This window comes from Agelaius phoeniceus, chromosome Z, assembly GCF_051311805.1.
Source record: "Agelaius phoeniceus isolate bAgePho1 chromosome Z, bAgePho1.hap1, whole genome shotgun sequence".
Taxonomy (NCBI): Eukaryota; Metazoa; Chordata; class Aves; order Passeriformes; family Icteridae; genus Agelaius; species Agelaius phoeniceus.
Window position 1 is genome coordinate 82,618,093 of NC_135303.1, and position 11,874 is coordinate 82,629,966.

The 11,874-nt window shown below is 34.2% G+C and overlaps 1 protein-coding gene across 3 annotated transcripts in view; it reads right to left on the reverse strand.

Moving 5' to 3' along the window:
- Nucleotides 1–6,079: 6,079 nt before the first annotated feature.
- Nucleotides 6,080–11,874, reverse strand: part of SPEF2 (sperm flagellar 2) — a 75,148-nt gene continuing 69,353 nt past the window's right edge. For 2 of the 3 annotated variants that reach the window (XM_077171320.1, XM_054652122.2), the window contains exons 33-34: nucleotides 11,719–11,841; nucleotides 6,080–6,637 (exon numbers count right to left, since the gene is read on the reverse strand). In XM_077171320.1, coding sequence (XP_077027435.1) covers nucleotides 6,554–6,637; nucleotides 11,719–11,841 — 207 coding nt within the window. In that variant the 3' untranslated portion in view covers nucleotides 6,080–6,553. Of the gene's footprint in view, nucleotides 6,638–11,718; nucleotides 11,859–11,874 lie in introns of those variants that run through there. The other variant, XM_077171321.1, reaches the window with a different exon arrangement.

Here is an 11,874-nt window from a genome sequence, read left to right on the forward strand (position 1 = left end):
TAGCCGGGCACTGGAACATCTCCCCAGGGCGGTGGTCACAGCACCAGCCTGACAGAGCTCAAGAAGCGTTTGGAAAATGTTCTCAGTCACATGGGATGACTCTTGGGGTGTGCTATGCAGGGCCAGGAGTTGGACTTTACTGATTCCTGTGGATCCCTTCCAACTCAGGATATTCTATGATTCTGTTAGATATAATGTCACTGCAGAACTCTTAACCACAGATCTTCTCTTTTAGGTGTCCTCCTACAACGTAAATGACATGTCCAGTTTAAAAACATCCTTGTTTCATTGTGTCACTCGTAATCATTATCAGGTTAAAGAGGAAAACATGATCTGAATCAAATGCAACATATACCATCTGAGTGTCAGCTGTTATGGTATTGTAAAGATTTTTTCATGGTTAATTGAGGCTTGAGTATATTGAACCTTGAGATCCAAGAGATTTCAGCACATGTAGTTTTTAAAATACTAGAAATACTAATTCGATTTTTGTACATGCTGTTATTTCCATTAACAAACTTAAAATTCCCAGTGAAAATCCTACACTGACATAACTAAATATTATTTATCTAAAAGTAGTAACTTTTCCGCAGGATGAACTATGATTAAGACCTTCTCCTAAACCTTATCAGAGCTACAGTATATGTGAAGTTCTGCAGTGGATCAGATTTTGAGTTTAGCAGTTATAAAATGCTAAAAACCATCTTGAGGATTGGATGTCATTTGCTGGAAAAACAGCAATTCATGGTTAACCAGGATGAAATTAAACTTCCTCACATGAAAATGTCAAATTGATGCCTTAAGAAGGCTAGCCTAAAACAGAAGCTAGACAGAGTTTAAGAATAAAGGACTTTATTACTTACTTTAATAAAGTCCTTAAAAGGCCTTAATGTATCCACCTTGGGCAGTACAAGAGCCCAGCCAGGGCTACACCCAAGATGTCACAAAATGGATGACTGGTCACGAGGTCTCTCACTTTTATATGTTCTGGTCCGTTTGCATATTGGAGTTAATTGTCCAGTTATAGCTTTAACTTATGATGTCCCATCCTTCATGTTTTCCTCTCTTCAGTGCATTGTTGTATATGCTCGTAGGCCTGAAATTTGTATCGGTGGTCCTTGGTCCCAAGCTAGAAAAGAAATTGTTTTGTCTCCCTCCTCTGTGAAAAGAGCTAACTGTCCCCAAATATGAAGCTCAGAATTACACACTAAAGCATTACAGAATCTGAAAAATATAAAAGCTAAAACGTAAGGCATCAATCCTATCTCTAATTAGGCAAGAAAACATTTAGCTTTCTCTATGCATACATGTATGTGTATATGTGTACATATATATAGACATATGTATGTGTAGATGTGCAGAGGTATACATATATGACTATATATATTTATAAATATATATATACATACATATATATATATATATATATATATATATAGACACACACATGTATTGGAAACAAAGAAAAGGTGAACCTCTGTCATGAGAAAATTGAGGAAAAGTGAAGGTTTTGCCTAATTTAAACCATTAATCATGCGTGGGCACACACCTTCCTGACAGATACCGCTGCTACTTTTTAATTAACAGGTACAACATTCACAGCTCAAGATAAGTACAAGTTTTTCAAGAACTACAGACAACCATTTTTGTTATGTTAATGTAGCAGGGTCATGAGCTGGAAGCTTATCAAGCCAACACTGATACTATGAAGTGTAAAGATGTCCAAAGCAATGCCCCTGAGGCCAAGAATTTGAGAAGTCTTGACCTCTTGATGCGAGTGAGAAGCACCCTAAATGTGAGTGTTGATGCCCTCCTGGTATTGTGAGGTCCAGAACCGTAGTCATCACTGTAAACATGATGAGTGTTAATTGCTTGGGAGCAATGACTTTTCTCCATCTACTGCAAGCTGTGTTCCTGTTAACACATGCCAAAATTGCTCTTGCTGCCAGGGCACACGGCTGGCTCATGTTCAGCTTGCTGTCCACCAACACCCCCAGGTTCTTTCCAGCACAGCTGCTCCTCAGCAATTATCATTATGAGTAGCTACATTTCCCAGAGGGGCAACATTTTGCACCTCAATTCTTGAATTTCCAGGGATCTTCTATGATGAGATGTTGACCTGCAGAATTTTCATGACACAGTTTATCTAAAATAAAATTCAAAGAAAATAGTTGTTTGGGTTTTTTTTCCCACTGCCAAGGATATTTTATAAAACTGGGAGTTAAATTCAAATGCTTTTCTGCTTACAAATAAACATATTTGTTATAAAATTTATTGGAGGCAAAAAAAGCAGTATCAACCCAGGTAATTATTACTGATAAAGTGAACAATACTACAACCTCTGAAATTTTCTGATTGATGTTGCTTTAATTTCATAACCATAACATTGCAAAGAAGTTTGTGTAGTGTACTTGATTTTCAGATTGCATTTATCACTGTATTCTTTCAATGGTTTGGAGAGCTTCTCTTAAGCTGTCTACACACTTAGAAACTTCAGCAGAGCTAAGAGGCTTTTAACAAAACAGCTGGCTTCACTTATGAAGAATAAAAAAAGAAAGCATGTCTGAACCTCATGTTCAGTGGAAATTTTGAGGTAAGGACCACAGAGCAGATGGAGGAACTTTTTTTGCTATTATGGCAACAATGTGACATCACTCAGCCATTTTAAAGCAAAATAACAAAACAAAACATAACTATCTTTTAAGGTGTTCTGGTTATTGCAAAATTTTGAATCTTCCTGTAACAGGCTGCTTTCTAAGGAACAAATCTGGAGGTATTCTACTTATATAAAGGAACGGGTCATAGCCCTGAAAGATTAATATGGAGCCTGAGTTCTGTACAGAATGAAATGTTGAGATTGATTTATGCCGCAAGATTTTATGCAAATTAATAAAAGTATAGAAAACACCTTAATTCAGCAACACCTTTTGGTTTGTAGCTTTTTTGAAAGAAGATTTTTGCAGGGATTAAAAATTTTAATTTGCAGGGATAAAAAAATAACTAATATTTATGAAAGTATTGATAACATAAGCTTTGGTACATCTTTTCTAAAGCAAACCATCCAAGGAATTTTCTATGCAGCATAGACAAGAATATCTGATATAAGTGAAATTAAGGAGTAAATGAAACATTAAAAGACTGTGAAAACAGGATTGAGCATGTTGCATACAATTAACTGAAAGCCAGACTAGTCTTTCAGGTTCAGTTTTTGAACTCTGTATGTTAATATCAAATAGACAGTTATTTCTTCTTTTAGTTCCTGTCACAAACTGTGTCTAAAAGAATTACCTATCTGGATTTTACAACTCCCTGATGAGGAAATTGGATTTAGCCAATTGTTGCTTCAACAGTTCATCCACTTCCCTATTCAAAATCTGCTTGTTATTTTGAAGCCAAGTGTTCTGGCAATTAAATCTACATAGTATCTACCAGAATGAAGATGGATTCTTGTAAAAATTATATTTGAAACCCCATTACATTTTCCTTTGTTAAAGAGACTGAGTTCCTCATGCTTTCTTATACATGATTTCCTACCATCCTTGACATTATTCTCTGAATGCTTTCTAGTTTCAACTATCCTGCTTGAAGTGTAGCTATAAAAGCTGAACATGATATAACTGTAACAGTCTCCTGCTACATCTGAATGCAAAACTACTCAACATTCCCTCTTCATAAAAACAAGGACCTCTTTCATGCCTGGGTCACAGCTGGGCTGGGAACTCAAAATCTCTTGAATAACTCTTGTGGTACTCAGCTATACTCAAGAAGTAACTGTTGAGAAAATACATTGCAATTTTCAGGCCATACATTCTTTGCTTTGTAAATTATACCTTTACTTTCCCATAGAAAAGTGCTCACTGCATGAAGCTTGATACTTCACACAATCTACTTCACTTTTTACTATTTTACACTGCTCTGCAATCTGCACTTAATTTCAAACATTATCAGTAATGATTTTATGTTCCATTCTGGGTTACAGGTAAAATTTATGAACAGTGTATGAGAAAAGACGAATACTTGAAAAATCTTACCTAAATAGAAATTTATGATTTTCAGTAGTAAAGCTTCTTCTTCCTTCACTCAGGTTTATGAACTGCAGGGAAGGCTTTTTGAAAATAATACCTTTTTTATTTTGTAATGGAGATCTCCAGTGTGCAAAGTCAGAATTAAACACTTAGTAGTTAATGCTGGTTTTTAATAAGAAACTAAATGTGCAAAAAAAAGAAACAATTTAAAGATTATGAAATATGCAAAAGGCAGAGAACTAAATTGCAATTATTTTCTATTCATGTAATAATTTAATATGGAGTAAAAAGCCAAATTTTTGTGTGAATATATACCCTTTATGTTTAAAAAATATTGGGGATAAAACTGACCAAATTGTCTATGTTATGTGAAGAAATGATTCTGGTAAAAAGAATTTGTATGCACATCATGAAGTCTGTTGTCACATGTAAAATGAGGATGTTGAGGTTTTAGCATGGTTTGTGGGGGCACAACAAAATTACATCTGTTTCTGGGCTGGTGTGGTTAGCACAAAATATGTAGACTGAAAAGACATTAACATTTTTGCCTGCAGTGATAAGCTGACTGGGTTCTATTCTGAGAGTCATATATCACATATATATGCTTTGATCTGCTTCCCCTAGATGTTCCTTTCAAAACGTGACTGTCTTTAATCACAGAAATAAACCTGCCATTATTAACAGCAGGTTGTAAAAATCTGAAAAAATATTTACTGCCAGATTTATCTGGTCTCTTAGTTCTTGTCTAAGCATTCCTTCTTTTTTATATGCTGCTATTGCTTTTTCGATACAGAATTGTTTTATAATTTATAACCCAGTCTTTTATAACTTTATAACCAAGTCTTTGATGGATGGAATTTTCACAGAAAACAAAAAACCTGATCTACCCTACAGCTGCTGGGCTGTATAGTTGATTTACATTGCAAATTGGTAGTATCTGCATTAATTACATGTACATTTCTGGGACAATGCAAATTTAAGCATGTGTGCTTACAAAGTCTTCAGTCCAGGCAGGAATGCTTACAGGAAGTTTGTATTCTTGGCAAGTGTTAGTCAAAGACAATCTAGAAATCTCACAAGGAACATCTATTCTGTGAAAAACTATTCTGTGCAGATAGCATTCTCAGCAAAGGGTAAAGGTTTGTGGTTCTCTATGGGTTATATGATTCAATGAGATTATTTGTATTCTTAAAGAGCATCATATGTTCAAATACTTTGCTGAATTAAAACAGGGAAAAGACCATTTAAATATTTTGTGCAATTTTTATGAGGGTAATGATGAATGCAGAAAAAATATACTCCAGCATGAAGGAGCAGTGTTCAGATACAAGCTACTAAATCAGTGCACAGTGCCAAAGTTTTGCTAATATCTTGGGCAGCTGACAGACTAAAAATAAGACCCTGTACTGAGTTGAGACAATCACAGTTACCAGTTTCATATGTTTAGTCCTCAGAAAACTTGACACTGTAGATCAGAGTAGCACTGAAAACAGAATTTTTTATGCATCTCCATTTTCAAATCCAGGGGAATAATTCACAAAGAGTATTCTGAAATGCATGTCACACAGATCCATGACAAAATGGTTCCTATCAACTTATAGTCAGCCATCAGACTGATGGCTGTCAGACACAAGAGAATGGAGAAATTGGATAAAACTGCATTTAAACACAAAGATCCTATTATCCAGGAATACCAGTAAGACTCAAACTTCATAGAGAAAAATAAACACCCACTTAAGCTGTAAGGTGAGCGTTTGACCAAGACTCTGCTTAATTTGCCAGAGAAGTCAACATTCTCTAGGTGTCATGGTGTGCCATAGATATTTTTAGACAAGCACCTATCACACATGAGAATCTGCAGTGTGTGTCTGGAGTATGTGGTGCCCTTGAATGCAATGTGTCGATAAAAAAAGGACAGCAGGCAGGTCTTTAGCAGGTGCTAGAGTTGAGATGTACTGCAAGGTTAGAAATAGAAAGGTTCAGTGGCAAAGATTTATCATCTCCACCGTCAACAACACTCCATTTTTATGAATATGATGCTCAGTTTTTCCTGGTCTTGGAGAAAACAGTTGTCGTTTATTTTATTAACTAGAAATTACAACATGCTTTAAAAGATTAATTGGCTACAGCATTTAAGTCATTAAAAATTAATTAATTAATAAACTATACATATAACAAAAGCTGAATAGATATCTTAGTACATTTAGAAGAATTGGACATATTCTTTAACCAAATCTTAATGATGACACTACCATCTCTATTTAAGTTCAGAAATTGGTTTAATTTTATTTAGAAATATCATCAGACTATATAAGATGAGCAAACCATAAGTTTCCCTTTTTGTGGTTTTGTAGTTTTGTTTTTTTTTAATTTTAAAGTAACAGAAAATGTGTAGCTGGAATGGGATTTTGCTCTTGCAACAATAAACAAAAAAACTTTTCTCATGGATGAAAGGACTGGACCTGTAAGACACATTTCTTACAGACTTTGAGAAAAAATATTTCTTAATGTTCATAAACAGTAATTTTTCATACATTTATGTCTTCACATGTGTTTTGCTCCCCATCAGTTGATTGTGCTTCTTTGGATCTTTGGAGAAAGACTTTTATATCCTATGAAAAGAAAAAAGGATATATTAAAAGTAATTTCATGTTACAGCCTGAAAACTGCAGTAATAACACCTTAAAACTTGCAGTAATAACACCTGTCTATCCTCGGGGTGAGCTTTCCACTGACTAGATTACGGTGAAAATCTAATTTCAGTGGAGGTAAATTACAGATTCCCCGCATTACAATGTCTTCCAGCAGGGCACTGGAACTCATTCAGCTGAGGAACTCATTCTGCTATAATATCACTGAGATGATACTTTAATGTTATCCACGGGACTTAATTTCCTTCGGTGTTTTTACAAAACAACACTCTGTTAAAAAGCAACTCTGTTTTTAAACAGAGATCTTAAACATCAGCTTAATATTATTGGTAAAGAGAGGTATCAAGACTGTTGTTTAAACCAGTAAATGATGTTCAGAACATACAAAGACAAATTCTTCAATTAAGTGGGTTTTTTTAGCATGCCATATTTCAGACTGAACTTTAACAACAGTTCCAGGGAATGGATACTAAAAAATAAGTAACTAATACTTTGAATAATATATACCCTCAGTAGGTTAATTTTATGCTTAGTTCTTTATAATATATTGTCTGATTTCTTAATTTTCAATAGTTTTGTATTAGCAGAATCTTCTCCATTTCCCATTTCAGCAATACTATCCATTGTAGGATGTGTAAGTAGGATGAACTAGGAATTTCTGTTTTAAAATAATAACATGCTGAACATTCAATACAAAGATAAATATTTAACTTTCTAGCATCTCCTGATACTGTCAGAATACATATTTTATACTTTTAGGAAATTATTCTCCATTTTTGGAGAATAATCAACAGTCCGATTTTTTATTTATACGTAGTATTTTTTATATACATGCAGTGCAATATATATTTTATGCATAATTTGAAGACCTTTTTCAAAAGCAGAATTTTCAACCTTTTCTCGAAAGCAGAAACTGCCTGTATGTAGTGATGCCTCACAAACTTGTAACATACCAGAAGCATTTCAGTGAATAGACAACTATGCTAAAAGGAAGTATTACCAGTCCATGGTTTTAGAGGGTTGCACTAAAATTTATCTTTGATTCTAGGAAACACTTCACTACAAGGAGGCATTTTCCAGCAAATTGAGTCAGAAAAAGTAGTTACAATCCTGTTAGATAAAAATCAATGTTGTACTAAATGCTGTCAAAAAATTGGAGATAGAATGCTCCAACAGTTTTACTATGTCCGTCTTCAATGAAGGAAACATTTTTTCTTTAAGATGAAGAGGTATTATTTATATTTCTTTAATATAAGAAACAACATCTTTTATGTACATTAAATTTTCTAAGATTATTTAGGGATGGCATACATCATCAAGAGAAGCATAACATAGGTCTCTTTTTTCAATGAGGTACTTAGATACTGAGTTAGATTTTCCTTTTCTTGCACACTGGGACATTTAAAACACCACATGAAAAAAGCTTCTCAAGTTTCATAAGTATTACAGTTACACCTTATGACTAAACAGTGATTCAGCAGTACTTTTTTTTCTCAAAACCTTGATACATGGTCCAGTTCATAAGATGTATTCAATATAATCTGTATGAACTCTCCCTATGACAAGAAGCTCTTTTACTTTGCGAAATGATACATGGAGTTCTGAACATTTGTTGTGTAATATTAAATGGCTGCTGTGGCTATAAACAGGTTTTGTAATAGTTCTTCAAGATACTAATAAACTTTTTTTCAAAAAGCCATGTTAACTATAGACTAATAGAAATCCCACCTCAGTGGAACTCCTATCTGAAAGATTGTCTGGATTATGTTACTGAAATGATTAGCACAATGAACAACATTAACAGCGGTAACCATATGACAAACAATTAAGATGGAACAAGCATAATGCAAGAGCTTGCTAAATGTATTCAAAACATAAACACATAGAAATATGATGTGATAGCCCTATCTTCAAAAACAGAACTTTTTTTAAAAGGGCTATGCAGGATTTGAAAGCAGAATAAGAAATACAATGCAATTTATCCAATGCATAATATTTTTGGTATTAATAAACTGAATGCTAATTATCAAACTACCTTATCTTCAGTAATTATAAGAATGTAGTTTACTCAAAGTAATAAATACTGCATTAAGCATTAAGAATTATAGAAGTAGAATATATCCCAGACTCTTTCTTTAAATTTATCACAATCAAAATGCAGAATTACTAAAATAAGTGGTTGTTTCTGTATTACCATATCTGTGACAGTCTCAGGACAGATGGTAAAATTTGTAACAAGAAATAATGAGTTCTAAAGAAAACCCCTTAAGTGACCAAATTGAGTAGATGAACACATGCAGTGCAAAAAGCAGATTGCTTGCTTCTCCCATTTGAATCAGCTGGTCTAATAAAAATCTTCTCTCATTTATTATTAAATTTATTTAAAGAAAATTTAATTGAGTGTGTAATGAAGTTCCTTCATAAACATATACAGGTAAGTGTCATCTGCCTATTGTCATGGAATAAATTTTATCTGATAAGTGAAAAAAATATGTTGATAATGGCAAACTTGAAAGTTCTAGTTAGGACCAGAAAACCTTGTAATCAGATCAGAAAAGACAAGATGAAAGAGTAATAGAATTTCTGGGCATATTAATTTGTAGACATTTGTACTAAGGCTGATAGAAAGGTCAATATCCTGTAGGATGCTGCCAGCCCACTAGCAGAGAAAACAAAATCCCTACAAAAGGCAATACATCTCACATGGAAAAAAAATATTTTTTGAGATGTGACAGACAATAATGGTTGAAATTGAACAGGTCATAAAGATCCAAAAGAATCATCAAGTATTCTAACTTAAATTTGAAAAAATTTAAGCTAGATGTTCCCTTTATAGTTTTCAGCAAAACATTTTACTTTCTGCTGTTTATGACTGCATTAGTACAAACATTTTAACTTTTAGAAACCACACCCTGACTTGCTATATTTATCTTGTACAAGATCTCAAAATAACAGCACTGTGGTTGACTTTCATTTTTATAGACATCTCTGAGGAGAATTTCTGCAAAAATAATTGATGCTAAAAATATTGTCTTGGAAAGAAAAAAGTTCACATGTTCCCCAAATAGGGAATCGATACAGGAAAAATCTTCCTGGAATCTGTATGTAATAGACCAGAATTGCAACATATTTAAAACAGTGGCCCCTGGGTCTCTATGCCTGTTTGCTGGTGAATATAAAACTTTTTTGGCAAACCTGAGTGTTGATTTCATGCATAAAACAAAAGTCTGTATTTAATGGTACAGTCAAGGAATGAAATAGTTTGTGTTTAGGTACAGAAACCATAGAGTACTATATTTGAGATACAGTCAGTATAAGCCTTTTCAAGAGGAAATTTTAAGTACTACAAATGATAACTGAAGTGCTGCATCACCCAACTGTTGAGTCAGGAGATACAAGAATCAACAGGACCTGCCAAATAAGTGGAAAAATGTCTCATTTAAGTGGAGTCATACCAATATATAAACAAGATGTGGGGCTAGAACATGTGCACTGAAACCCTCAGTTACTACCAAGATTCATATGCACTATCCTGCAGCTTTTCTCATAGACTGACAATTTTTATACCTGAACTGCCCTGAATATATCCTACCAGCCAGAAATAACACAGGTAATTGATGGTAGCTAATACAATTTAAACATGCTCTCCAATCTACTCTTTAAGCTATGTAACAAAGTACTCCCTAAAAACGGTACAGGAAAATCAGAAATTTTAATAGAGAATAAATATGGTGTGTTTGATTTTCAGCTATTGGCCAGTGTGAAAACATTTTAACAAAGAGTCTCTGTAAATTGCCTAGCATATAGATATGGATTTACTCAGTTTATACCCTAATTAAGTTTTACTTTAGGTTTCATCACATTTGGTCTTCATGAAGAAGCTGCATTATATTAAATTCTACATCTAGAGAGCTTGTTTAAAAAATACTTTGGTCTGCAAGAAATTCAGTGAGGTTGGAAAAAAAACCAAATTAGAAAATGCAGTGTACAATTAAATATAAAGAATAGTCAGGAAGAAAGAATGGGGAAGGGAAGGGAGGAATGACCTAACATTCTATGGCATCTGTCTTCCCAAATAGGCTGAGACATCAACATAGGAAGGATGGACACACATGGATAGTTATAATCTTCAATTTTATTGTCTTGTCTTTGTCTTACATTTTCTTTCACTTTCTACTGTAGCAAATGAATTTTTAACCCTCACTTTTACTGAATAAATATATTATTTTATTCTTATATTTTATCTTTTACTGACAATGATTATGAGTGATACAATAAATGCTGGGCAATTCACATCCTACAAGTGAGGAATATAATTAAGAAATAGCAAGTTACTCCTAAGCTATTCTTTATCTTATTCAGATTTACATTTTGCGGGACATATGGGGGTGATCATCTAAAACTTGTGAAGACTGTTTATTGACTGTTTATTGTCCCATTTGACATGGGACATGTACATACAAGCATCCTCTCATCTTTTCATGCTGTTTTCTTACACCCTGTGTATCGAGTATTTTTGCCATAGTTTGATACCTTAAACAGGGTGATTCTCTGGCCAAAACTTGCCTTTTGTGCAACTGTTTTAATGCATGTTTAAACATAGGTGCAGGCAGCAGGGAAGTTCTAGACAATGGCAGGGAAGAACACTGGACCTGTACTGCCTCTGCATGCCTTTTTCTGTTGCCTGGTTGGCCTGGGGCAGCATGGGATCTACCACATATATCTCCTACAGTGTCCTGCAGTACGACCCTGATGGGAGGATAATTCAACCACACTCCTTTCTATGGATGAGGAGAAAGGCAAAGGCAGTTCCAGGCCAGCAAGACTTGCACAATAAACAGGTCTGAAAGTGGCCCAGTCTTTGATGGATGGAATTTTCACGGAAAACAAAAAACCTGATCTACCCTACAGCTGCTGGGCTGTATAGTTGCTCTGCATTGCAAATTGGCAGTATCTACATTAATTACATGTACATTTCTGGGACAACACAAATTTAAGCATGTGTGCTTACAAAGGTTTTGGTCCCAGACAGGAATACTTACAGGAAGTTTGTATTCTTGGCATGTGTTAATCAAATCTTCCATGAAAGGATGCTTCAAAAGGAGTTCAAATGCAATGGGTGTCAGATCTTCAGCACCTAATTCTTGGTACATCTTGATGAAATACTTTAAGTAAAAATAATCTGTGGTCAATATATT